Below are 24,837 nucleotides of genomic sequence, written 5' to 3' on the forward strand. Positions count from 1 at the left end.
CCGGTAGCATTTCTTACAATTTTATTTAACACTGTTTCGGCCAAGCAGGTTTGGCAAACGCCACGTACACATTGTAGATTACCGCCACAAATTCATAATTTGTAGGATATAATATACAACATATGAGAAGTGTAACAGAGGGGCATCATCTAAAAATTCCAACAGTCCCCATCTTTCTTTGGGCTCAACTTAGTCCCCTTCCTTCCCCAAACCTGATTAAAACCCATCCCTTCACACTTCCCTAGGAGGTCTCTGCATTTGTGGTGAAGAGAGATAAAATGAAGGGTGAGGATTTGGGGTGGGGGAAGAGATAACACTCTAAGACCTGGTCTCTGGAATGTTTCTACTCCTCCCCAGTCTGTCAGAGGCAGGCTCAAGCCCCAGCATGTGTTAAAATAGGGAGGCCGAAGAAAGCATCTTGGTAGGTTTTGCAGCCCCTCGGGTGGACTGACGAAGTTATTCATTCAGAGTGAGTAAAAAGAGCATTGAACTTATCAAATTGGAAGTAAATCCTTCATTAAGAGATTCATAGAAGTGGTTCCCTGCTTCTCTTTCTTAAGGAGAAACAATATCCTCTCTTTAGCCCAAAGGAGAACAACCTTGCCCATAGTTACAGGCCCACCAGCTCCCCTTTAAAAACGTGGGCTGACTGATGGCCTAAAACGTCAGCTAAATTATGAATGGCCTGAGAGAAAAGAAAATCTCAAGAGCTGGGAAGGCTGGGGTCCAAACTAGAACATGAGCAAGAAAATGGGAGAACCACCACTGAGGAGCACCCAAGCGGGAAATGCTCCCTGCCCAGCCACTGGGCCATGAAAAGAGGTCAAGATCCCATGTGGAACCTCCAAGCCCTGTTCTCTGGGATCTCTTCTTACCCTCTGTGGGCTTCATTTTGGCTTGGCCCTACCAAGATTGAGACAAGGAACTCCCTACACCTGCCCTCCTGTGTTCTAAGTTTGTGTGACTTCCCTCCGACTGAGACTCCAGAGGCCTGTAAGGTAAAGACAAGTAGCCTAATTGGAACAGCGATTAGAACCGCCCCCCACCCCCCGCACTCCCCAAATCCTCTGCCACCTGCAGCAAAGCAGTCATCAGAACTATCTTCCCAGACAGCCCCCGGCCCCTCTCCGCCAGCAGTGATATCAGCCAACCTGCTTCAGTGCCAGCACCAAAGAGTACTGTATCATCTTCACACGCTGACGTCTCCAGAGCCTGATGCTGTGGGCTGGCTCCTGAGTGAATATAGAAAAAAGAAAGTTTCCTAATGTTTGGATTAGAAGTAAGAATGGGGAAAAGCATCCATCAATGTGTGTGCCCCTCCACACACACACACACACACACACACACACACACACGCACACACGTCCATGCAGACAAATCATGAATCATCTCCGTGGCTGAACACTTTAGCGTTCGGTAATATTCTCAGAGGCCCATGGTTTTCAGGCAAATCCCAGGTCTGTGCACAAGGATACTGCATAAATCCCTCCCCTTATGAAAGGCAAGTCTGAGCAGATGGGACCACTCTTAAGTACTGCAGAGCCCTCCCCATCTCTTGAGGAGCAGCAGGGGGCCAGCCCTACCAGCCCAGAGAGCAGAGATCAACAGAAGCTGCTCATTTTGAAGCTAATATTCACATCCCCAACTTATCTTTCTGAAGGAGGTGTCCTGTTTGACCACACAATCCTCCCTCCCCTCCCCCAAGGGGAAATCAGATCTTAAAGGGAGATTGGAGGAAACCACTGCAGACCAAGTGGTGGCCAGAGTTGGGAAAGCAAAGATGAGCATCAGAGAGTGATCCAGGGCTGGGAGGAGGTAAGAGGAAAAAGGGCCCCTCCAACCCAGTTTCTTTCCATGCTAAGTCTGGGGAAATAACCTCACAGCAACTCCACTTTCTGATAACCTGCCTCATTAATATTTATTCAACAACAGATATTTTTTTTAAGAAGAAGGAAGGGCCAGATAATTAAACACTCGGCAGAGGTCGAAGCTTCCACCCCGTTCTCTGTCCAGCGCCCCACCTGCAGCCTAGGCCAGATATATATGCCACACCATCTACCACCCAGCCCCTACTCAGCTCCCCAGGTGTGTCAGAAAGAAAGCAGGCAGGTGGATGGAGAGAGAGAGACAGACCTGGGCACCCCAGGTGCTCCCCAGGAAATGCACGGACTGTGAAATTACACCAGGGCTGGACAACTTACCACCACCACGCTGGAACCCTTGGGGTACTGAAATAATTAACTTGCTAATCAGCTACACCTTGCTCTTTCCTTTCTTCCTGGAACAAACAATTGCAAATCGCCTTCACATCAGGTTCCTATGTCAGTTACCTGGAGACAAAACTGATGCTTTGGAAGAAATACACTCTCTGCCTGCATTTAAACTGAAATGGGTCCTACCAAGTGAGGCCTCCTCTCCCTCCCCACCCCTTCCCACCAAGCCTGGGGGGTGGGAGTGCCTAGAGACAGAGGTTTTTTTTCTGTCCATGGCACAGAGCGTTTCCACCTCTGCTACGCGCTTTCTCGCCATCGGTCCTCTTCAGCCTGCTTGCTGGCGCTAACCAGCCAAGATGCACGTGGAGAAAAGAGGATTGATTAGAATCGTAATAATAATCCCCGGCGTTCCTCCAGCTTTAGCGTTTACAAAATGTTTCCACACATTATCTCATTGGGTCAGAGGAGGTCGGAGCTGGAAGGGACCTGAGCAATTATGTAGCCAAATTCCCTCGGATTACAGATGGGGAAACTGATGCCCCCAAAGGTTAAATGTATTCCCCAAAGGTAACGGCTAAGGACAGTGTGGTCAGATCCTCATGTTCACTGTCCAGAGACCCTGTGCTGCCCCTCCCATCCTCTGAAAAGAGGGAAATGGCATGATCACCTTTCTGCTCCACTGTGGATGTCAACCAAGAAAGCAAAACATTACAAGAGTAGGACATGAGAATGAGTAAAAGCTACTCTCACAAGAAATGCTCTGTGGAGGCTGGGAGTGGAGGAGACTAGTGAACATGCTTCCCCGCTGTCTTTGTCTCTTCGCTCCCCCTTCTCTCCAGGTTTACAAATATGAAGATTATGCAGTTTGGGATCTAAGGCTTAATTTGGCCACAGGTCCCAGGGGAGGCGGCCGGGGTGGGAGGTGCTTTCCTTGGGTTCAATTCTGGCACCTACACTCCCAGGATTCACAGCACGGTGGGCGAATGTGTGCACACGTGTGTCCACTCAAGACATTGGATTTAGTGGTGAAAAACAGGCATCTTGATCCTTTCACAGATCAGATGATTTGCAAATTAATCGTTCTCCCCCCACTCCAGGCTCTGAGGAGGTGAAAAAAGATTTCTGGTGAAGGGAGAAACAAGAGCGGGAAAATATCAAATGGGACAAGGAAGCAAACCAACATTGGATTCTATAGGAGAATACTTCCCTGTGAATGGCACGTGTGTATTTCGACGTGGGTCTTGGCATTTCCACGGGGCTGCCTTGCCCCTGTTGGAAGGTAAGCGGTTCCTTTGTGTGTTCCGTTTATTACTAAGCCCAACTCTTTTCCCTCTAAGACTCCTTCTTTTCCCTGTTGAGCTGACCATGCTTCTGGATTTATGAAGAGAGATGTTTTAGCAGAAATCCCCCAGAGTGGCCCATCAGCCCTAAATCCCAGGCCCGCTCACCCCCACAAGACCCCATGACACACAGCATGCCAACACGGCTTCCTCTTGCTTATGCATCAGCCATCCATTGTGGCAACCTGACATCTCTCACACATAAAACCGTAAGAGAAATAAAATATCTGTCTCTTGGCGAAAATAAAGCTTTGCCTCCCTCCTGATGTATAGGATATAAAATAAAGCCACAGCTCCAATGGTGGCTTTTCCTTATGCCGGAGTTGCCTTTGCACACACGGCGACAATGAAGACGGATGGTTTGGGACTGAGGCCCAGCCTCCTGGGGCCGCCTTCACCCTGTTTTATTATCGTCTCTGCCCCCCACCTCCCTGTCTTTTTCTTTCTTCTTCACTTTCTTTCCTTTCTGCTTTGCATGTGCCTTTTATATGCCCTCTCTTTCTTTCCTCTGGAACTTTATTCCTCTTGTTCACTTTCTTTCTAAAGCATGAGGGCAACAGGGAGAGAAGAGCCAAGTTTCTCACTCTCTCAACTACATGCCCGCCATCTCTCCCCACCTCCCTCTTCTCCAGACCCCCAACTCTCTCCGGACTGCCAGCCCCTAGAATGGATTTTGCTGTTACTGCTTGGGGATTTGCTTTGGTCAAATGTACAAATGTTCCCAAGGGACAATTAAAAATGTATTTAGTGGGGGGAGTGCATTTTTTTTTTCCTGAGGAACAGCCCTCCCCCCTTTCCTCTCCCTAGACCGGGTGGTTTATAGATCTCAGCAATTATTTAGCCTCTAAAGAGCCAACAGAGCAAAGCTGCCACCCCGAAGGGGTGAGAGTTGACATTCACCTCCCACACCCAAGCCTCAAAGCTGCATCGTCAGACAGACTGTGGGCCTCGGGCCCCTTCGGGCCAACTCAGCTACCAGAGGTCTCGTCCCAGTGCAACCCTCTCTCCCCTGCCTCTTTCCCCAGTCCTGAGAACTGAGGGTGCTGTGGGGAAAATAAGAGGGGCCCCTCCCTGTGCTCACACAGAGAGACAGAACAGTCGCCCTCGTAGTCACAGACATGGTCACCTTCCTGCCCTCCCACACACTTGACACTCTCTCCCACGGTACATAGTGGCCACCTTTTTTCTCCTCTGTCCCCAGAGGCCCCACTCCTGCCAGGTGTGTGTCGCTCCCCTCTTGTGTCCCTCCACCCAAGTCTGAGTGGGTTTGTCCCCAGAAGCTTCTTACCATCCTTGCCCTGACCTCATCCCTCCTGCTGCTTCCTAACTCATTGGAAACCTCGCCTGCTCTGCTAGGGGCTGCAGGACACACCCCAGGTCGGGGAAGAGTAAGTAGTGACTGAAAGAAGGGGGTGCAGGATCTGGGCTCCTGGGGGAACAACAGGGAGGGGGGAGCTTTGGTGTTGCCTGGAGGTAGGCGATGTCCAGCAGAGGGGCAGTGGGTGGTTTCAGCCTCTGAGACTGATGAAGGGTGTGTGTGTGTGTGTGTGTGTGTGTGTGTGTGTGTAGGGCTCCTGGGCACCCCTAATCTGAGGAGAGCTTTATTAATGCAAACATGGAGGAGCTGGTGAGGCAGCAACATCTATGGAACTCTGTCCCCCAAAAGGGGGGGCTTAGAGCTGCCAAGTCCAGAAAGAACTCAATCCCAGTCCCAAAGATGGTTAGCTTTGGGGTGTCTCTCTCTCTCTCTCCCCACCTGATGTCTCTCCAGATATCAGCAGTGACCACCACCATTAGGTAAGGGGAGAGAGTCAATTAGTGAGAGGATTAATTACTCAGAGGCACGAGCCCCGTTTGTCTTCCTTACCGGGTGTGAGTGTGTTCAGACAGAGGAACACGGGCACGCACCCAAATACACATTGTTGTCACGCTGTCTTAGACGTTTTATTTATTTGTTGGATTCCTGCCCAGAGCCGCTCACACGCTTTTCCACGGGCTCTGAGTCTCCCACCAAAAAGGCTGCCTCCTTTTCTCCTGCCCGCGATCCCGACTGTCACACACCAGACACCCTCCAGTCACTGCCAGGACCCGCCCGCAGCACCTGCTGGGTCCTGGGCTCTGAGCCTCTCCCCGCCGCCTTTTTTGTCGCTGGGTTTCTTTTCCTCCACTCCTCCACGCATTTCCCCCAGTATGTCTTTCCTCCTTTTATTTCCCGCTTACTTTTCCACAGTCCTTCTCTGTTTTCCTCTGGGTTTCTGCCCTTATTCGCTGTTCCCATCCCCCTGCCCTCACTTCTGTCTTTCTCTCTCTGTCCCGCCCAGACTCCCCGTCCCAGACTCTCCATGTCCTGTCTTTGCTCCGCGCGGCGGTGCTGACTTGCATCTGAGATCACCACGCTCGACCTGGCTCCCCCCTTCGTGCCCAGGGTGCCTCCAAGCCCTCGTGGGAAGCCTGGCGTTGTTTACCCAGCCCGAGCGCACACCGTGAAGGCCCGGCCGGATGCTGCCTTTTACCGGCCTCGAGGTCCCCCACCTCCCCCAACCCGGGCCTTGGAAACGTGGCCGGGCCAAGTACACAAAGGGGCAGGGTGACAAGACCCCCAAACTTCTCGCCTTCAGTAGCGCACTGACCCAGGAATCTCGGGCAAACCCCCTAACTTGGGTTTCTTCCCCGGGAAGGAGATAATACCGATCCCCCCTCTTACTATGTGATTCTGGGCAGGTTGCGATAAAAACTGTTAAGTGCTGCGCGCAAGTAGATCATTTCCAGGAGAGAGTGTTGGAGTGAGATTAAGGCAACCCGAGGCAGGAGCAAATGAGAGAGGGCAAGGAGAGAGCGGGGAGAGGTCGGATCAGATCCCAGCTTCCTGCGTCGCACGTGTGGCGTCCTCACCGAGTCTGTGCGGAGTTTGCGTGGCCTCCGGTACTGCAAGGGTCCCGGACGCGCCCGGCTCGCTCCCACCTCCCTCTTCCTGGAAGGTGGCGGCTGGTCGCGCCCTATTGCTGCCGGCCCGGCGCAGGTACCCATCTAGAGCCCGCTCCGCCCCCAGGCGCCCCCTTTCGCGGCCTCACCGCCGGTTTCTGGAGGCCGCGGGCTGTACAGGAGCGCCCTGGGCGAGGAGGGAAGCGGCCGGGGCGGTGGGCGTTATCGGGACCAACAGCAGCCGACCTTGTCGGCAAGCTCGGGTCCTTGGGCCTCCCAAGCCACTCGTCGGGGAGGGTGGCCATGTAGGGCTCGGAATCAAGGAGGCGGCGGGAAGAAAGCGGGTGCAGGAGGGGGACCCTACAGCCCCCCAACTGCAGGGCGTCTGGGAAGAGCTGGCAGAACCCTCCCATGGCCCGTTTCCGGGCCAGGTCCCTCCTCTTGGGCTGATCCTCAAGGCGATTCTCATAGCAGAAACCTGTGATGTGAAAGCCGCTTCCAGGGCCCTCTGGGGTCTTTTCCAAGAGCGCCTGGGATGAGGTTCAGAGGATTCTGCGGCCACTGAGCGATGACTGGGCGGCAGATTGCCCCTCCCGGCACCCGGTGCAGGACTTACACCACCTGGCAGCCGGGCGCTGTGCGTGGTTGTGGGTGTGGGAGACGTGGAGAGCTCTGGGGAGAAAGCGCCTGCGGACTTCAGGACGCAGGCAGTAAGGGTGGCGGAGAGGGCGGGGAGGCAAGGCTGGTGCTCCTGGCTGAGCAGACATGGATTTAAAAGCAGAGCTGAGCTGAGAAGCTTCGGAGACGGTCAGTTTTCTCTCCATGTCTCTGCGACCAATTACATTTTAAAATAAAAGCTCAATGGAAATGGGGAAAAAAACATATTAATCTACTGTGCGGTCGCCTTGGAGGTGTTAAAATTGGACTCAAATTTCTAGAATCAGGAGCCAGGAGACGCGCTTCGAGTTGCTCTCCCTGACGCCCTGCGAGACACCGGGGTTAGTTCCCGTGGACCCGTACACTGAGCCATCTGGACCTCGGAGCCCGATGGTCTAGAGTCCGCGTCCTGCCCTCGCCCTCAACTCCCTTACCGCGCTAGTCCGCCCGCAGGGGGGAACCCTCTTGTCCGCACATCGAGGTCCCCGCACCCCCAAACGGCTGCAGCAAACCTCCTCCAGCCCACTTGAAAGGAGGCGGCAGGCCTCGGGTTCAGGAAGGGCCGGCAGCCGGGTCCAGCTGTCGCCCCGTAAGTCCCCGCCGACTGCCCCCCACCCCCGCGGTCCCTCTGCTTTGCATGAGAAGGAGCCCAGCTGGGGCGGGGGCGGGGTGGAGCCACTCGGGACAGGGTCCGCTATAGATTCCAGAAAGGGGCGGTTGAGTTGAGGGCGCTGGCGGCGAGAACCAAGACAGCTGGGGGTGTGGGGGCGTGGTGGGGAGAGCGTGGAGACCGCTCACAGGACCACCCCCTTCTGCGGGCCTCACCCGGCGCGGCGGACTGGGGAGGTGCCTCCGGGTCAGGGTGGAGGAGGCGAGGACCCCGCGCCACGGAGCTCTTAGCGCCTCCCCGGGTCCTGGAGTGCGGGCTACGGGTCGGCTGGCTCCTGGAAATGCCGGGTCCGCGGGAGGAGCACAAAGCCAAGTCGCATCCTTCGAAGCCGGCCTGCTGGGTTGGAGAACCGCCCTCCGCATCCCCAGCTCTGCCCTGAGCCCCGGCCTGGGAGAGAGCCGCGTAGGGGGCTGTTGCAAGAGACAACCAGTCCCAACGCCGCCCTCCCCGCAGTGGGGAGCCAGAGGCCAGGTGTGTGTGGAGGGGGTGCGGAGAAGGCGAAAGGGCCCTCGCGCCCAGAGGTCAAGATGGGCGGAGCGCCAAAGAGCCTCACTGCCGGTCTTGGCTTCGGCTTCCAATGAAAAGGTGACGCGGGCGGCAAGGCGGGGGCTGCCGGCGGGCCTCGGGGGTGCAGGGCTGGGCGGGCGGAGGCTTAGAGGAGGGAAAAGCGTGTTGGCAGAGTCCTAAAATCCCAGTCCACGGAGCGCAAACCAAATTCGCTGTAGTGGCTAACCGGTTCGTTCGAAGAGGGTATTCCATTTTGCAAAGAACTGGCTTCCTTGCCCGCCACGTTCACAACAATTGCATTGCAGGGCGCATTTCCCCCAACTTAGCTCCGGCCCTGTGTGAGATGTCTGAACCCAGCACCGCGTGGGGGGTCAAAAGGCCATTCTCAAAATACCGGCTAGACCTTGCTGGCTGGCTGCCCATCCTTATTTCCTTCTACACTAGGGCCAAATGCGCCTTTCTAACACCCCTGTCCCCCCAAAACAAAAACAAGGAGCAAATGCGGGACTGCCCGGCCCTGCCACCTTCAGATTTCACTTGGGGAGAAGTCCCGGTTAGGCATAGAAATGGTGCTGTCGAAACGGAATTTGGTATTTGATGGGTGTGGGCCGCGGAACTAGAGTGACTCTTCGAGGCTAAGAGTCTCAGGACCCGGACCCGACCCCTACTTCTAGGAAAATCTGCCCCCGTGGGCAGTGGTCCCTAGTTTATACCCTGAGGAAAATTAGGGAAGTATAGGCTGCCTAAGACGTGAACTACCGGAGGTTGTTCTGCGCTTGTCCGGGGAAGCTGGTGCCAGCCCGGAGCCTGGAAAAGGGGACAGGGCGGCCAGGCCCGTACTCTGCACACCCCAATCCCCTGCAGCCTCGCCGTGGAGCCCCCAGGACGTCCCCGTTCCCACCGTCAGTACCACCACCCCCCAGCCGCCGCTACTGCCCCGCGGTTTCCCGCCTAGTCTTTTGTTTTTGTATGGAAAAGGTGTCTCCGGATCACAGTTTTCTCACAACTTCTCGCCGGGGTTGCAACTCCTCACCCGAGGCGCTTCCCCACCCACTCTTTTACCCCGCCCCGGCGCCGCGCCTCCGGTCTCCCCCGCCCCACCAGGAAACCTCCGGAATCAACTTTCCAAGACTGCGCTGCGGGAAACAGACACCCAGATCTCCTAGAGACCCGGACCCTGTGGACTTTGGATGGATTGGAGGAGGGGGCACAGAAGGAGGGACCGGAGGAAGGAGATTCTGCTGCCAAACGCCCTCCCCCGCCCAACTCCCCCAAAGACAAGCGCTGCGCCCGGGGCAAACTTCTAGGCCAAGAAAGCAAGAGGAAAAAAAAAAAAAAAGCCAGCACCCGCTGAACTGCAAAGCCAAAGAGTGCACCTGGGCCGCCGAGGCTCCCGGACCCAGCTGCACCCCAACCTCCAACAAGGCTCGATCTTGGGTTACTGCCCCTCTCCAGCAGGCCTGCGCCTACTCCCGCGCGCTCTCAGTCTCTCCCACCGAAACCGACGCCTTACCGGAGCAGCAGGGGACCCGGGCACCTCGCTGCCCGCCGCCCGCACCGCGCCGGGCCGCGGTTGCCGCCGCCACTGATCCTCTAAACGCGGTCTCCCGGCACTCTCCCCAGCCGGGGGATGCAGAATGGTTTACAGAGGGACCGCGAGCCGCTGATTGGTCGCAGGCCGCCGTGACGTCGGCGGGCGCTGCATTAAGGCGAGGGGGCTTCCAGAGCCCAGCCAACAGCCAGGAGCAGTGACCGAGCCGCCGGAACTGGGGAGAGACGCGCCGGGGCGGCGGACTGGGCCAGGAGACCAGGGACAGAGGGACGCTTGTCCGGGGACAGCCTACAACGAACTGCGGCCCGGAAGGCGAGAGCGGCGGCCCGTGCCGAGCTGTTCCAGCCGCACAGAACTGTAGCCGCTGCACCAGGACGTTTTTTAAAAAGCTCTTCAAGCTACTCCCCTCCCCCCGACTCCTCCCGCTGCAAAAGAAAAGAAAAAAAAAAAAAGGAAGGAAGGAAAGAGGCTAGAAAGGAAACCCAGATTTGCCATCACAACGAAAAAAGAGGGGAAAAGGAAAAGAAAAGTCGAGAGACTGTGGGGTTGCACGCAGGCAGCTGGAGCGTGGGCCGAGCGATGTGGGGCTGCGCGCCCAGGCGGCCGCGAGTTGCTACTGGAGCCACGATGCACGGCCAGGCGCGGTGAGGAGCCAGACGGCACCCCCTCCCCGAAGGAGTCCAGGCGCAGGGAGGGCCGTCCCGAGGAGACGGAGGCCGCCAGGCAGGCCACGGGCCGAGGTGACGGGGCTGGGGCGGTGGGGAGCGGGCGCGCGCACCTGGCTGCGTCCGCCCGGAGTTGTCCCTCTCACTCTCGATTGACACAAACACTTCTCCAGAAGGGGGGAAACCTAAGCAACAACAACAATCAACAACGAGATCTTCCTCCTTTCCTCCCTCCCTCCCTTCCCCCGCGGCCTGCCCCCGCCCCCTCCCCCAGGCCCACCGCAGGCTCCCAGGGCGTCCCGACCCGTTGCGCGAGGCCGACAGTTTAGGATCCAAAGCTTCCCTACTCGTTTGGTTCTTCTCTTTTTATAAAAAGAGGAGGGGAAATTCCGGTGACGGGCAGCCCTGCACACACACACACCCGCCCTCATACCCCGACAAAAGCAGATGCACTTTGACTTCTGACAGCTCTACCTCAAGCCCGAGAGAACTCAGCGGCGCTTTCCCTGCAAGCCGAGCTCGCCGTGTCGTCCTCTTCCTTCTCCGACTCCGTTTTATTTATTTATTTCCGTTCCCGTCGCCGTTCTCGGTGACCTTCACTCCTTCGCGGGCTCTGGGCAGAAGAGTCGCTTTCTCGCCCGCCTGAGACTCTTTCCTCGCCCCAGGAACGGCGGCGGCGCTGCTGTGCCCCGGGGCCCCGGGACTGTCGGGCTGCACACTCCACCGAGGCGCCCCCCGACCCCCATCAGCCTCCTCCCTCTCTCTGATTTTCCGGCGCGGGTTTCGGTTTGCACTGCCAAGTGTGTCTCCCCATTTTGGAGGGGCTGGGGAGTTCCTGCCGGTCGTCTTGGTGAATCATCCCCTCGGCTCTACCTGCGCTTCTCTCTCCGGGCCTCACCCGACCAAACCAAAGACCATGGTGCACTGTGCCGGCTGCAAAAGGCCCATCCTGGACCGCTTCCTCTTGAACGTGCTGGACAGGGCCTGGCACGTCAAGTGCGTCCAGTGCTGTGAATGTAAATGCAACCTGACCGAGAAGTGCTTCTCCCGGGAAGGCAAGCTCTACTGCAAAAACGACTTCTTCCGGTGAGTACTTACCTCGCGCGCCTCTGCTGCTCCTTCCCCGCGGGCCCTTCCCAGCCAGCTTCGGATCAGAGGTCAGCGTGGCCGCGGCGGCCGCGTTAGGAGCTGCCTTTGGAGAGGGCAGCCAAGTCCCGGGGGCTCCCGCCTCTTCACCAGCTGGCGCGCTGGGCTCCCCGGGACGCGGCCTGCTTTCGTCCTGGAAATTGTGGGTCCGGGCTTGGTTGCACGTGCCTGGGAAGAAAGGGTCTGAGCTCGCCTCTGAGCCAGAAGCCTCTCCAAGCTTGGAAAGAGGTAGCTCAGCCTCAGGAGGTGTAGCCCCGGCTCCTGCCTTTCCCCTCGCAGAGCTCTCCAGCGACTGCATCCTCCGGGCCTCCCGGCTTTGCTCGTCCTCCAGGCTGAGCTTAGAAGCCCAGGCTAGCTCCATGCCACTGTCTTTTCCGTCTCCGAGAAGTCTTGGCGGGAACCGCCGAGCCTTTTGCACGGAGTGTCTGAGTCGCCTGCGGTGGCAGCGGCAGGGAAGCGCTCGGCCATGGTGCCTATCCTGCACGCCCCAGAGTCTTCCTGAAACCCAGTTGGGCCTCCCAGCGCCGACCTGGGCACACTGCTGCACGGTAGCCTAGACCTTGCCCGGCTGCCTGGGTTGGCGGGAGGTTCGGCCTCCGCCCAACGCCGACCTCAGCTCTGAGGCGCAGGCTCCGCTCGGAGCCCTCCCAGGCTCTGCCCGCCACAGCCCGCCACCTCCTTGCCGAAACCTGGGAAAAGCCGAGACCCGGGTCGTCGGAGCCGGGGGACTTCTCCAGACAACCCTCCTCCGTTTAGCATTTTAATTGAATCCTCTTAAAGTTACTATCTTGCCACCAAATCCACACAACACACAAGTCAACAGAGAACTGGAGCAAACTCGAATTGAAATTCCCTTGTGCCCGTTTGAAATCTCCCAGTTTACTTGGCTGACTTGGTCTCTGCTTTTCTCTGAGTTTGTGGTAACAGATCAAACTGGGGGACAGAGTGGGGGTTCGAAGCCACCCGGGTCGCTTTGCTCAGAGGCCTGGGACGCGCTGTCCCCAGCGCATCCCCGGGACGCGCGGCTCTGGTAGCGGCGGACCATGGAGCAAAGCTCTGTCCGCTGGTATTGCCGAGAGCAAGCGCAGGCTGAGCCTCTGGGCCTCGGCCGGTGCTGCCGGGCCTCCCGCTACCGGCGGGAGCCGAGCCAGGGAGCGGCGAACGGTGCCGACTGCCAGTGGGCCCCAGAAGCCTGGCTCCCGCGAAGCGCGGCCCGGCACCTAGAGCCCCCATGCGGTCTAGCTTGCGCCAACCTGCTGGGCTTTGGGCTTGAACGTGGCGACGGCCTGGCTGTGGCCATCCGGGCTCTCCGCGGCTGTTTGTTTACCCGCGGCTGGACCGGACCTTGCCAACCCCGAGCCCGTGTGCGCCTTCTTTTTCGACGAAGGAGAGGCAATATAGAGAAAAGCGGTGATCGAAACGCATTTGTATGGCACTCTAATTTTGTTCTCTGAATCTAATCGGAAAATAGGTGCCTCCCTCTCCCTTCCCGTCGCCACCTTGCCGCCTTCGGCAGCGCTTTTTCCCTCTGGGACAACGTTGGGCGTGAGGCTAGGGGTGGGGGCAGCTTGAGCTCCTTACTCCATCATTCTAACCATGTGTATCTTCTCCCTGACTTTTCACTGGTGCCCCGCACTTTCTCCTGCCTTCTTGCCTGCTTAATCGGCATTCTGCCTCTCTTTTTGGCTCTCTCTCTCTTTCTACTTTTCCTCTTCCCTATTCTTCTTCCTCCACTTTCTTTCTCTATCGCCTTTCTCCCTGTTTCTGTCTTCCCTTGGCCCTCGCCAACCTCCCCGCCTGCAGGTGTTTCGGTACCAAATGCGCGGGCTGCGCGCAGGGCATCTCCCCTAGCGACCTGGTGCGGAGAGCCCGGAGCAAAGTGTTTCACCTGAACTGCTTCACCTGCATGATGTGTAACAAGCAGCTCTCCACCGGCGAGGAGCTCTACATCATCGATGAGAACAAGTTCGTCTGCAAAGAGGATTACCTAAGCAACAGCAGCGTCGCCAAAGAGAACAGCCTCCACTCAGGTGAGGCCCTAATTCCCGGCTCCTTAGGGGCGGGTGGGTCCTGGGGGAGGAAGGCCTGCCAAGGGTGCTGCTCACCTGTCCCTTCCCTCTCCCCAGCCACCACGGGCAGTGACCCCAGTTTGTCTCCGGACTCCCAAGACCCGTCGCAGGACGACGCCAAGGACTCGGAGAGCGCCAATGTGTCAGACAAGGAAGGCGGCAGCAATGAGAACGACGACCAGAACCTGGGGGCCAAGCGGAGAGGGCCGCGCACCACCATCAAAGCCAAGCAGCTGGAGACGCTGAAGGCCGCCTTTGCCGCTACACCCAAGCCCACGCGCCACATCCGCGAGCAGCTGGCTCAGGAGACTGGCCTCAACATGCGTGTCATTCAGGTCAGGGCCCGAGCGTGCCGCTCAGTTCTCTAGAGGCCCACACAGCTACTCCGTGCAGGCCGAGCTGGGGCGGGGGGCTGTTTTGAGGAGGAGACTGAGTCCCTGTAGGCTGGCGGAGGGGGAGGGAGAGGCCCAGACACAACCCTACCCGGTTCGAACTTCAAAGCATCGCCAGATGCGTAGAGCATCTGGAATTCCCTATACCTCCTCGTCTTCCTGGTCCAGCGCAGGTGAGAGTGGTGACGGTGGGGGAGGGACGGGGAGCATGAGGCTGGAGGAGGGGACACTGTCGGACACTGCGACGGAGTTGGGACCTATCTGTCTGCACTGCCACCTCTGTTCGGGAGGAGCTAAGAGGTCACTGTGCCTCTCGGAATTAATCGGTTCCGCTGGCTTCTGCACAACGTGATCTCCCTCTGCGGGTCCCCACCCCCAACTTTGTGGGTCTCTTGCCCCAGTTAAACAAGCCCCAGAGCAGAGACTTCCCCTCCAAAGAGAGGTGGGCTGTCCAGGTTTAAAGGGAAGGTGGTCGGGGTGGGAGTCAGCTGTACCTCGGCCTGTCCAGAGTAGCATGGGATGGGAGGTGGCCATCCAGGCAGCTGCGCAGGTGCCCGCTGTGAGGTCTTGAGACTGCGTGTGAACCGGGCCCGAGTCTTGGGCCCAAGGTTAGGTGTCCGGTGCCTGGAGGCTCTGCGAGGGTATGGGTGGATGTGCCTGGGAGGCTGTGTGCATGGGCACACTATTCAGGCTGCCCTCCACGGGGGCCCTCTGCCTCTGAAAGGTTGTGCGATCTCGTGCGCAGGTGAAGGGGAGGCTGCGTGTCTGTGTCACTACCAGTGAAAGGCTGTGGATAAGTACGTTTGGCACTGGGAGATTGTACGTGGGTGGAAAAGGAGACTGTGGGTTTTGGTGTCACTATCTTTGGGAGACTGAGTGTCAACAGGAGGCTGTTTGGATCTCTGTCACTATCATGCGGGGGAGGGGGCTGCCAGGGTCCCTGAAAGGGAAGCTATGTGTCTGATACTATTTGGGGAGGTTGAGCCTCGGTGTGTACAGCCCCCGGGAAACTGTAACTGTGTCGGTGGAATTATTAGAAACAACTCCAACTGCCTCATGTTGAGCAGGGCGGCTTGCCCAGTTCCTCTGACGGGAATCCTGTTCACCATGGGCTCAAGGGCCACCCTGCGCGGTCCTACTCAGAGACCGCGCCCCCCCCGCCCCCATATACAACACACAGACACACCACACGGCCCGGAATCCGCGAGATAAGCGGTGAGGGGCCAGGTCCGGCCGCGCACCCGAAGTCGGAGGTGGAGGTGGCGTCTCCGGGGCCTCACCACCCCCCCGCGTGTGTGCTTCAGGTCTGGTTCCAGAACCGACGGTCCAAGGAACGGAGGATGAAGCAGCTAAGCGCGCTGGGCGCCAGGCGCCACGCCTTCTTCCGCAGTCCGCGCCGGATGCGGCCGCTCGTGGACCGCCTGGAGCCGGGCGAGCTCATCCCCAACGGGCCCTTCTCCTTCTATGGAGGTGGGTGCGCTGCCTAGGGGCAGGGCGCGGGCAGGGCGCGGGCGGGGCGGGCGGGGTTGGCTTCGTCGGAAGCGGGTGGCAGCGCGGAGGCGCTTCTGGCTTTCTATAGAGAAGTGGAGAGTAGGGAAGAGATGGGTGGAGGCTGGGGAGTAAATCGAGGGGGAGGTAGTGAGACCGGACCGAATTCCCGACCCTGAATGAGGCGAATGGGCAGGTAGGGAGCAGCTCCGGCGTTTGCACCCAGCCTTGTCCGTCCTTCCGGCCCGGCAGGGGAGCCGGGCGAGTGGCGACTTCCCCGAGTCGCCCTCCCCAGCCGGCTCGCGGGCACGCCTTCCCGCCCTGTCACCCTGCCCCACCCAGGGCCCCGCCCTGACAGCCTCCTCGCTGCTCCGCAGATTACCAGAGCGAGTACTACGCTCCCGGAGGCAACTACGACTTCTTCCCGCAAGGCCCCCCGTCCTCGCAGGCTCAGACGCCAGTAGACCTGCCCTTCGTGCCGTCGTCCGGGCCTTCCGGGACACCCCTGGGTGGCCTGGAGCACCCGCTGCCCGGCCACCACCCGTCGAGCGAGGCTCAGCGGTTCACCGACATCCTGGCGCATCCTCCCGGGGACTCGCCCAGCCCCGAGCCCAGCCTGCCCGGGCCTCTCCACTCAATGTCGGCCGAGGTCTTCGGGCCCAGCCCACCCTTCTCGTCGCTGTCGGTCAACGGCGGGACGAGCTACGGAAACCACCTGTCTCACCCCCCCGAAATGAACGAGGCGGCCGTGTGGTAGCGGAGTCGCGCACGATACGCGGAGTTCGTGGTTGTACAGAAACGAACCTTTATTTAAGAAAAACAGAAAAAAAAAAAAGAAAAAAAAACATAAAAGCAAGTCATCCCCCCCACTTCCTCCAGCTTGGGGGGTCATTTTCCGTCTGGGGAGACCGGATGGGAAAGGGGGACACGAAATAGAATCCAAATCCGCCTGGAGGTAAAACTGGGATCCGTGCGCTGGCTGGCAAGGTGCAGAACTGGGGCTCCCGCCGGGAAACGCAGACCTCTCCCCACCTCCCACCTGGACCCGGATTCTTGGACAGACACCGCCGGCGTGAGCGAGAGCCCGGCGGGCTGCATAAAAACACCCACGGCAGCCGCGGGAGGCGGCCAGTCGGTGGTGACGCCAGGAGCCGCGGGGAGGGAGGCTGCGCCCGCAGCCGGTTGAGGACGGTGAAGCGGCCGGGGAGCTCCCGGGCCAGCCAGGAGGGTTCTGGCTCTGGGAAATTTATTAGTGTTGTCTCAGAGTTCAGCAACAGCGACAACAAACTTATAGCTTCAGAAACGCCGACCTGCTGTGCATCAGGTGGGACTATATATATATATATTTTTTGTCTCTCTGGGTTTTTTGGTTTTTTTTGTTTTTGCCAAAATTGCAAAATTCTAAATGTAAAGCCCTCAGTATCAACTCTTCTACCTTCACAAAGCTCTACACATACACGCACACACACACACAATAGGATGGTCTCCAGCCAGACCTCTTAGTAAAATGACTTGAACATCAGCTGTACAAGAAAAGTATTCTACCTTCACACACACAAAATTAAAAAAAAAAAAACTATTGAACTAAAAACAGTCAACTGTTTACGTATAACGTTAAATTCAGGAGTTCAGTGTTTTACTAATATATCCTGTTTTGAAACCTCTTGTTCGAAACAAAATGTTTTGAGCAATCAACCAAAATTGTTCATTTTCTTTTCCTGTAGATGTTCTGACAGATTTACAGGGCTTACAGCTCACTGTGCTAGTATGTGAAAAGGTGTTGTTTACACAAGGCAAAGAGAAAACGTGATATTCAGACACTTGCCAAATAGAGTAATTATAGCACAAATACTGTAAAGGTGCCTGGCACCGCAACCTGAAAAAGTGTTAAAAAAAAAAAAAAAGTGTTACAAGGTTGGAAAAAAAAACCATCTTTGCTAATTTTTAGTCCTGTTGAACATTCATGGAATTGTTAATATGACTTATATAGACCCACACAGGTTTTATTTTTGTGTCTTTAAAATAAAAGTCCAAAATATTTAAATTTTATGGTCAAATATGCAGTCAACAGCTGCTACTTTTTTCTTTATATATTAAATTTCTCGTATGTCTTTTATTGTTCTGATAAACCTAAGCTTGTGTGACCTCCAGTGCATATTAGACCATTCACTGTATGAAAGAAAACATGTTGAATAAATTTGTGAGTTTTTAATAAAAATAGAAAATCTGATGTTTAGATAACTGGTGTGTTATTTGATGTTTTAACAACTAGAATTGAGCTGTGACGGAGCCGAATGACCTCTCAGAAGCCAGGAGGAAGAGAGACAGGACTGGTGGATCTGTTTTTACCTTGGCTGTAGTTGAACCCCTTTGCTAATGCCAACCAAGCTTTTCTCTGTGCCTTCCTGCTGTTATTAACTACAGATTTGCATTCTGTGAATTTTAACGGATACAATTGAGGAGATGTTTGCCGATAAGTTAATATAGAACTGGAAATAGAAATCAAATCCATGGCTAAAAATGAGTGGTCCCAGTCTGTCATTAAGCATGAGACCCCATGCACTCTCTCCCTCTCCCCTCTAAACAGGCAAAACCAGATTTCTGAACGTCAGTTACCTATAAATAGGTAGTTAGAGGTGGTCCTTTTCTATTTCAATTCATTTCCCATAGATAATCCTGCTTTCTAACTTGGTGGTTTGAAAGATAACATAAAATGAATGTACAGCACAGCTATAAATGAAATACTTTAATCCCTTTCACAGAACTGATGTGAAATAGTTGTTTTATAGTATTTGTTTCATTTGAAGTTTCCCAGAAGGAAAACGATTTTGCTTGGCACAAGATACATATTACTTTCTCTGAAAGAGGAGTAAAAATAACCAATATAGAAATCAGATTTCAACTGAGAGTTGCCATAAGGTTCTGAAAAGTAGTTCAGTCCCTTCCAAGTCTTCATTAAACATGGAAGGAATTTAAATATTTTATCTGCTGTGAAATACATGTGTGTGTTTTACTATCAGACACTACCACAGTTCCAGAATTTCTTTTCCATGTCACCTACATTTCAGTCTGGATTCTTTATTTCCTTTTTTTTTTTTTTTAAATCAAGGGTTTTACATGAAATGGTATGCAATTTCCAGTGTTGTTTTTATATTTTGTTAAGACACGACCAAGTGTATCTTTCTTGCTAAGAAGGGTTTAAAATAAATATTTCCCTGCATCCACATGACAGCTTATTCAATGGGGAGGACTATCGGGGTGGAATGTGACAGTGTTCTTTCAGAAATCCAAATTTATGAAATACTGGGGAGACTTTTGAAACTCCTAGCCTCTGCATGCAGCACATTTACATGCTTTGTATGCAGATCGCCTTGTTTTTGCCCTTTTAGCATTTATATACATTAAATCATAGCCAACTTATTCATTGTAGCCAGCCTCCTTTAAAGACATTCATTTAACTGAACGTATGCTCATTGGGAAGCCACATTTTCCTATCAAGGCTGCTGAATTATTTAGCAGCCTTATTGTGGAATCTGGTACTTGATAAGCATTTTAGAGTTGGTTGCTCGGTGTGGACGCAGTTTTTCTCTCTGACTTCTCTCTGGCAGCAGCTCGGTCTTTCCCCTTGGAAGCTGTGTCCAGAGCCCTAACGAATCCCTGGACAGGTGGCAAACTTCAGCAGTCAAATGTGGAGTCGCCCGAGGCGGGGAGGTCTAGGGATGTCAGGGACTGTTCTTGTTCCCATCAGAGCTGTGCTGCCCACCTCTGGCCCTGAGGTACCGAGGAGCGCTGCACCATCGCACTGCGCCTGGGCGCTCCCCGGAGAGGCGTGAGGGTGGGAGGGGAGCGCCCAGGCCGTCCCCTCCGACCCCCAACGCAGTCTCCTCTCCTGCCTGGGCTTGGCTGCCTGGTTTCTCCCCGCAGCCATCTCAAAGCTGCCACCTCTGTGCCTCTAGCCACCTGCCCTCAGGGTTCCAGCGACTGGGAGCTGCCATCTGCCCTGGACGAGGGAGGCATAGCTCACCCACCTCTCTTTTCCAGGATGGGGTAAAGTGGGAACTGCTTTAGGGCTAGACAAGGTGGGGGAGGGCGATGCGTGGAGAGCCAGGACAGGCATTGGAAAGGGCCTGGGACCCTTGATAGTATGTGAGAAGAGAGAAAGGTAAGAACATGGTTTCCCTAAACTCTTGAAACTCCTGGTCACCTGAACAGACAGGAGATTGGGACAATGGGGGGGGGTGGTATCCAATGTCACCCCTGCCTATCCTCTGCTCTTGCTACATCTGTGTGCCACTTTGCAGCCCTTAGGCAGAGGGACCATGAACTGGGAGACCTTCTGACCTTCTCTGGAGAGGACTGTTCTTTTCGGAGCATGCTCGCATTTATTCCCATCCCCCTCCTCATCTCATCTGCTCACATCACAAGGGCAGTCAGGGTTTACATTTCTTCTAAGAGGTAGAGTTTTTGAAATAGCCCCTCCCATAGTCCACCGTCCATCTCCACTCCCACTCCCATCAGGAAAACCCTCCTCCCTTCTCAAGAAACTAGAATCAAGTAGGGAGGACCCCCCAGAGAGGGGATTTAGGAGGTTGCTGCCTCCTGCCTCCACATCTCTGAGCTGCATCTTAAGTCCTAGAACTCTTTCTTCTTTCCTCCACTCCTGGAGGCCCCTCCCTACTCTCAGGATGGGGTGAGAAAGCCAGGGAAGCATTTTGGGGGCCCTGGGTTGTGTGCAACAGCAGTAGAGTGGTCTTGATTTCTTCCTCAAAAGGCTTCCCAAGTCAGTAGGTGCCTGGACAGAGACAGAAGAGTAGGGAAGCAGGCATTTTCTGCCCAGAATTATCCAGCAGTGTCCTGTTTGCATGACAGCTAGAGGTGCTCTCTGCCTTGCCTCACCTCCCGGCTCCTTTTCTCCCCTTTCTTTACCCCAAGGCTAGGTTCCTAAGCCTTATTAGTGTCCCAAATAGGAAGGGAAGAGGACCGGGGGAGGTAGTTTCCTAAATGTGGGGTGAGGGAAACATTTTTGTCCTTCAAAGCCCGGGGCCATGCCTGTCCCAGTCCGTGGAGCCTGCTTTTACTCTGGAGGCCCCAGACGGCAGGCACCAGACTGCAATTACAGGGGATATGGTTTGTTTCGTTTTGTTTTTGTTTTAAAGCTGTTTTCGACTGAATTCTATTGCAGGTGGTAAAAAGCAGTTTTCTTTGCCTCAGTGCCTTGCCTACGGTGCCACCATCCTAGCTGGAGAGCTTTCCCTTCCCAGTGTCTGTGGGCATCTACCCTGAGGGCTTCCTGCCGCCACCTAGGAAGGGGACATGGAACAAGTGGTCTCTTGTTGCTCTTGACGCTGGGGACGCGTATGGAGACTAGGGAATTCAGGGACCCTCATGTCCCTTGGGTTCCACAGGAGACACTGGAGAACTGAGGGTTCCCCAGGCTGTTCAACTGTGGGATCCAACCGGCCTGGGCTGTTCCCAGGAAGGGCACAGGGCACCCCTGACCCTGTTTCCTGGATCCATTTGAGGCAGTGTCCGTTTAGGGGCTTCTAGGTCTTTACAGGTGACCTCAAACAGATACTGGAAGGATAGACCACTTTCTGCTCCCCTGATCATCCCTTTTTGCAGTTTCTGTTCACATGTTTGTCTGCCCCCCTAGGCTGATCACTGCCAGAAGAGAATCTAACTTACTCATCTTTGTATCTCATTTAGCAGTGCCTGCCACATAGCGGGCAGTCAGGGAATGCTTGATGAAGGAAAGAGCATATAAAGGGATTGTATTTTTCTATGTGCCTGGGTGCAGTTAAATTGATCCTATTGGGTCTTTATATTTTGAGTCTACCTGTGCCCCTCTAACTGCAGACCTGAGTTTTCCCGCATTTGTGCACTACTTTCAAGTGTCTGAGTATGCCCTCATCCTTGAACAGCAAGGATATCAATACCGATGGGTGTGCAGTAGAGTAATCCCCACTCCACCTCTTTTCCCTGCACAGACAAAGCTACTTGCAGAAGCTACAGAATCGATCTTTATTTACGCACAGCTATAGCACTTGCTAATTCCTATTAATAAAAATGCCAGCAGTGCACCGCACACTTACACATGCCCATCCCTGAGGCACGATTTCCAAATCGTGGCCATCGCGGGGCCAGAGGCATGTGCCCGGCCCCAGACTCCTCCAAATTGTGAAATGCCAAACCTTCTTTTGGTCCCAGTCTGTGCGTGCCCTAAAGCACACGTAAGCTTCGAGACGCTTACCCTTTACTCCTCCTCCTTCCCAAATCAGCCACCACGGGTCACGGTTACACTACACTTTATTTCTAAGCAAATCTCGGACAAATCTTGTGACATACTTTATACAAGAGGACACAGGCTGCACGCAAGGATGTCTCAGTTCCGGGCCAGCGGCGATGCCGTGCCCTTGCGCGCTCCCGCGCTGCTCAACACACCCCCTCGGCGCACGCGCACGCGCACACGCTACAGCCTTCCGGGCGCTTCCGCCTTCATCTTAGTAACGCACGTAGGGACGCAAGCCCCGCCCCCTCCCGGGAGCCTCCCGGAAGTTGCCGGCCGGGAGCAGGGTGCACGACTCCGGGCGTCCCTGGATGTGTTGGGGCTCAGTCTCTGGGCGAGAGGACTCGGAAGGGGGAGAGCGACATTCAGAAGCGCGGCGCAGGGCGAGACCTGGTGACCATGGCGGGGCCGCAGTCTTTAGCGCTGCAGCTGGAACGGTTGTTGAACCCGCGACCGCGCGAGGCGGATCCTGAGGCCGACCCGGAGGAGGGTGAGGCCTGTTGGGGGCAAGGCCACGTGCGGAGCCGTGGGCCGGGCCCAGTGCGGACCCGGGCGGTTTGTGAGGGGCCGGCAGCTGGGCCTCGCCGCCTACCCTACTCTCCTTCCCCTTGCGCAGAGGAAAACTGCTTGCCGGGAGGGTGGCCCCCGGGGCAGGGGAGGAGGGCTTCGGAATCCTTCGGACGCGCGTTTTAGATTGGTGCTCGGGTGGGCGGAGCGTCCGGAGGACTCAGGCTTGGGTTAACTGTTGATCCAGTGCTGTTGCGGGCAGCCAGAGTCTGGTAGCAGGTTGGAGGTTATCTTTCAGGATGCCCTTACTGGCATTGCGTTAGAAATGAGAAGAAAAATTCTCATCCTTTTTTAAAAAAAACTCTGCCTGTCCCTGAGAACCTACTTGGAGGATGAAGGAAGAAGTAGGCTTCCATGGTGCCGTTTCAGCCTTTTCAGGCTTCTGCACACTTGCTTAGCGGCTGACGAATGATATTTCTGATCTGTAAGCTGATGTTCAAGGTCTAGTTGGGAGTAATCCTCCTTTAGGCTTGAGTCAGAGAAGTGTCAGGAAGGGAGAATACGGAGGGATAAATGTGAGTGCTGGACCGTTTCTTAGGCATAATTAGTTGAGGGAACTGGGGCTGTTTAGCCAGGATACGCAAAAAAAAAAAAAAAAAACCTCCCTGAGGGATGGGCTGGAGTGGGATAGAACATGATGATGGCTGACTTAAAATATTTGAGCTGACTGTCACACATGGAAGAGGGATTAGACTAGTTTTCTATGATCCAAGGCATGGAAATATATCCTTCTAGTAGATGCAGAGAGTCAGCTTTCTGTACAGGAAAGCTTTCTGTAGCAGCAAGGTAGCAAGTGGTCTGCCTTGGGAGGTGATGAGGTCCCTGTTCTTGGAAGTTGGTGGGGATTTTGTAGAGGACGTTCAAGCGTGAATTTAAAGGGCTGAACAGGGTTACCATTAAAGTATGTTCTAACCAGGAGATTCTGATTACTTTTCCCCCTCCCCCGACAGCCACTGCTGCCAAAGTGATTGACAGGTTTGATGAAGGGGAAGATGGGGAAGATGATTTCCTGGCGGTGGGTAGCATTAGAAAGCTGGCATCAGCCTCCCTCTTGGACACAGACAAGAGGTATTCTGGCAAGACCACCTCTAGAAGAGCTTGGAAGGCAGACCATTGGGAGCAGACTCTGCCAGGTTCATCTGGTGAGTAGATGTATTTCTATGGTACTCTTTCTTTCCTGATTTTTGGGGGTAAATTTTTTTTTTTTTTTTTTGATGCTCTCTGCAGAACTAGTCCGGATGCCCCACTTACTGTCTTAGGAGAAACCACTGATTTGACATTAGAAAGGGCCCTTTGAAGTACTGAATTTCACTTGGTAAGGAATCTGAAGTCTGGAGCTCTTAAGCAGCTATACTCCTAATGTTGGCACTAATGGCTCACCCTAAATGGAGTGAGAGAAAAGGCCTTGCATATTTGGATTTGGAGAGGGCTATGTGTTGAAAAAGCATTGTGTCTGATGAGCACGCTACTCATGGATTTTGACCCTTTTCCTTTGGTTTGTCAAGCCTTGCATCAAGTCACTGGATAATATTAATTTGTGACACTCATTTTTTTGCCACTGTAGAAATTTCATAGTCTTTCCCTGTTCCCTGCAACAGTTAGGAGGATGTGAGCTTATAGTTCTAAAGATTGTGAGTTTCTCAGAGTGGAAGAAGGGGGCGGGATATGGTGATTATTGAGTGGATGCTATTTGCTTTCCTTTAGAGAGGTCAGAGGGACCATGTTGAGAATCCACAGATAATATAAAAGAAACAATCACTCATGCTGTGATATCCATGATTTAGTCCCTGATACAGTCCTTGGGGCTCCCAGATGATAAGCTCATTTCATATTCTTTGCTTAGAGAATGATAAACAGACCAGTCCTGGGACCAGTATAATATTTATTGAGCTCTCACCATGTGTCAGGCACTATGGTAAGTCCTTTAAATTCTAAGAGCCTGGTACATAGTAAGTCCTCAGAAAATGTTAACCACCATATCATTACATGTATTATCTCATTTAATCCTCCCAACAGCCCTGTGAGGTTGGTACTGTTTATCCCCATTTTACAGATAAGGAAATTGAGGGACACATTGGTTAAGTAACTTGCTCAAGGTCATATATCAAGTAAGTGCAGGCTGGAACTCAAATAAGGCGGTCTGACTCTAAGATCTATACTTTAAACTACTACTCTGTGAATATTTCTTTATCTGAGAAATGGCATACATTTAAAGAACTTAAAGGATTATTTCTCTTTACTATTTGGCACTTAGTTTCTGTATATATGTTTTTGACAGCCTTCTCTGTCTTGAGTTTATATATCGTTACTTAAAGAAGTACTTAAGAGATCATGTTTTCATAAAAATCTTTATTTTATGAAGA

At 54.5% G+C, this 24,837-nt stretch overlaps 2 protein-coding genes across 7 annotated transcripts in view; both read left to right on the plus strand.

Annotated features, from left to right (window-relative positions):
• Positions 1–11,442: 11,442 nt before the first annotated feature.
• On the plus strand, positions 11,443–17,041 carry LHX1 (LIM homeobox 1). The gene is made up of 5 exons (XM_004310339.4): positions 11,443–11,612; positions 13,476–13,702; positions 13,799–14,076; positions 15,438–15,603; positions 15,999–17,041. The coding sequence occupies exons 1-5, from the start codon at positions 11,443–11,445 to the stop codon at positions 16,376–16,378; spliced, it is 1,221 nt and encodes a 406-aa protein (XP_004310387.1). The 3' UTR covers positions 16,379–17,041.
• A 5,120-nt stretch (positions 17,042–22,161) lies between these two features.
• Positions 22,162–24,837, plus strand: part of AATF (apoptosis antagonizing transcription factor) — a 102,879-nt gene continuing 100,203 nt past the window's right edge. For 4 of the 6 annotated variants that reach the window (XR_004523969.2, XM_033848207.2, XM_033848208.2 and 1 more), the window contains exons 1-3: positions 22,162–22,397; positions 23,425–23,616; positions 24,318–24,389. Coding sequence is in view for 5 of the 6 variants with exons in the window: in XM_033848207.2 (XP_033704098.1) it covers positions 22,307–22,397; positions 23,425–23,616; positions 24,318–24,389 (355 nt within the window). In the remaining variant the exon portion in view is untranslated. The remainder of the gene's footprint in view (positions 22,398–23,424; positions 23,617–24,317; positions 24,390–24,837) is intronic. The other 2 variants (XM_004310338.4, XM_073797826.1) reach the window with 1 other exon arrangement.

Source organism: Tursiops truncatus, chromosome 20 (assembly GCF_011762595.2).
Source record: "Tursiops truncatus isolate mTurTru1 chromosome 20, mTurTru1.mat.Y, whole genome shotgun sequence".
NCBI classification, from domain to species: Eukaryota; Metazoa; Chordata; class Mammalia; order Artiodactyla; family Delphinidae; genus Tursiops; species Tursiops truncatus.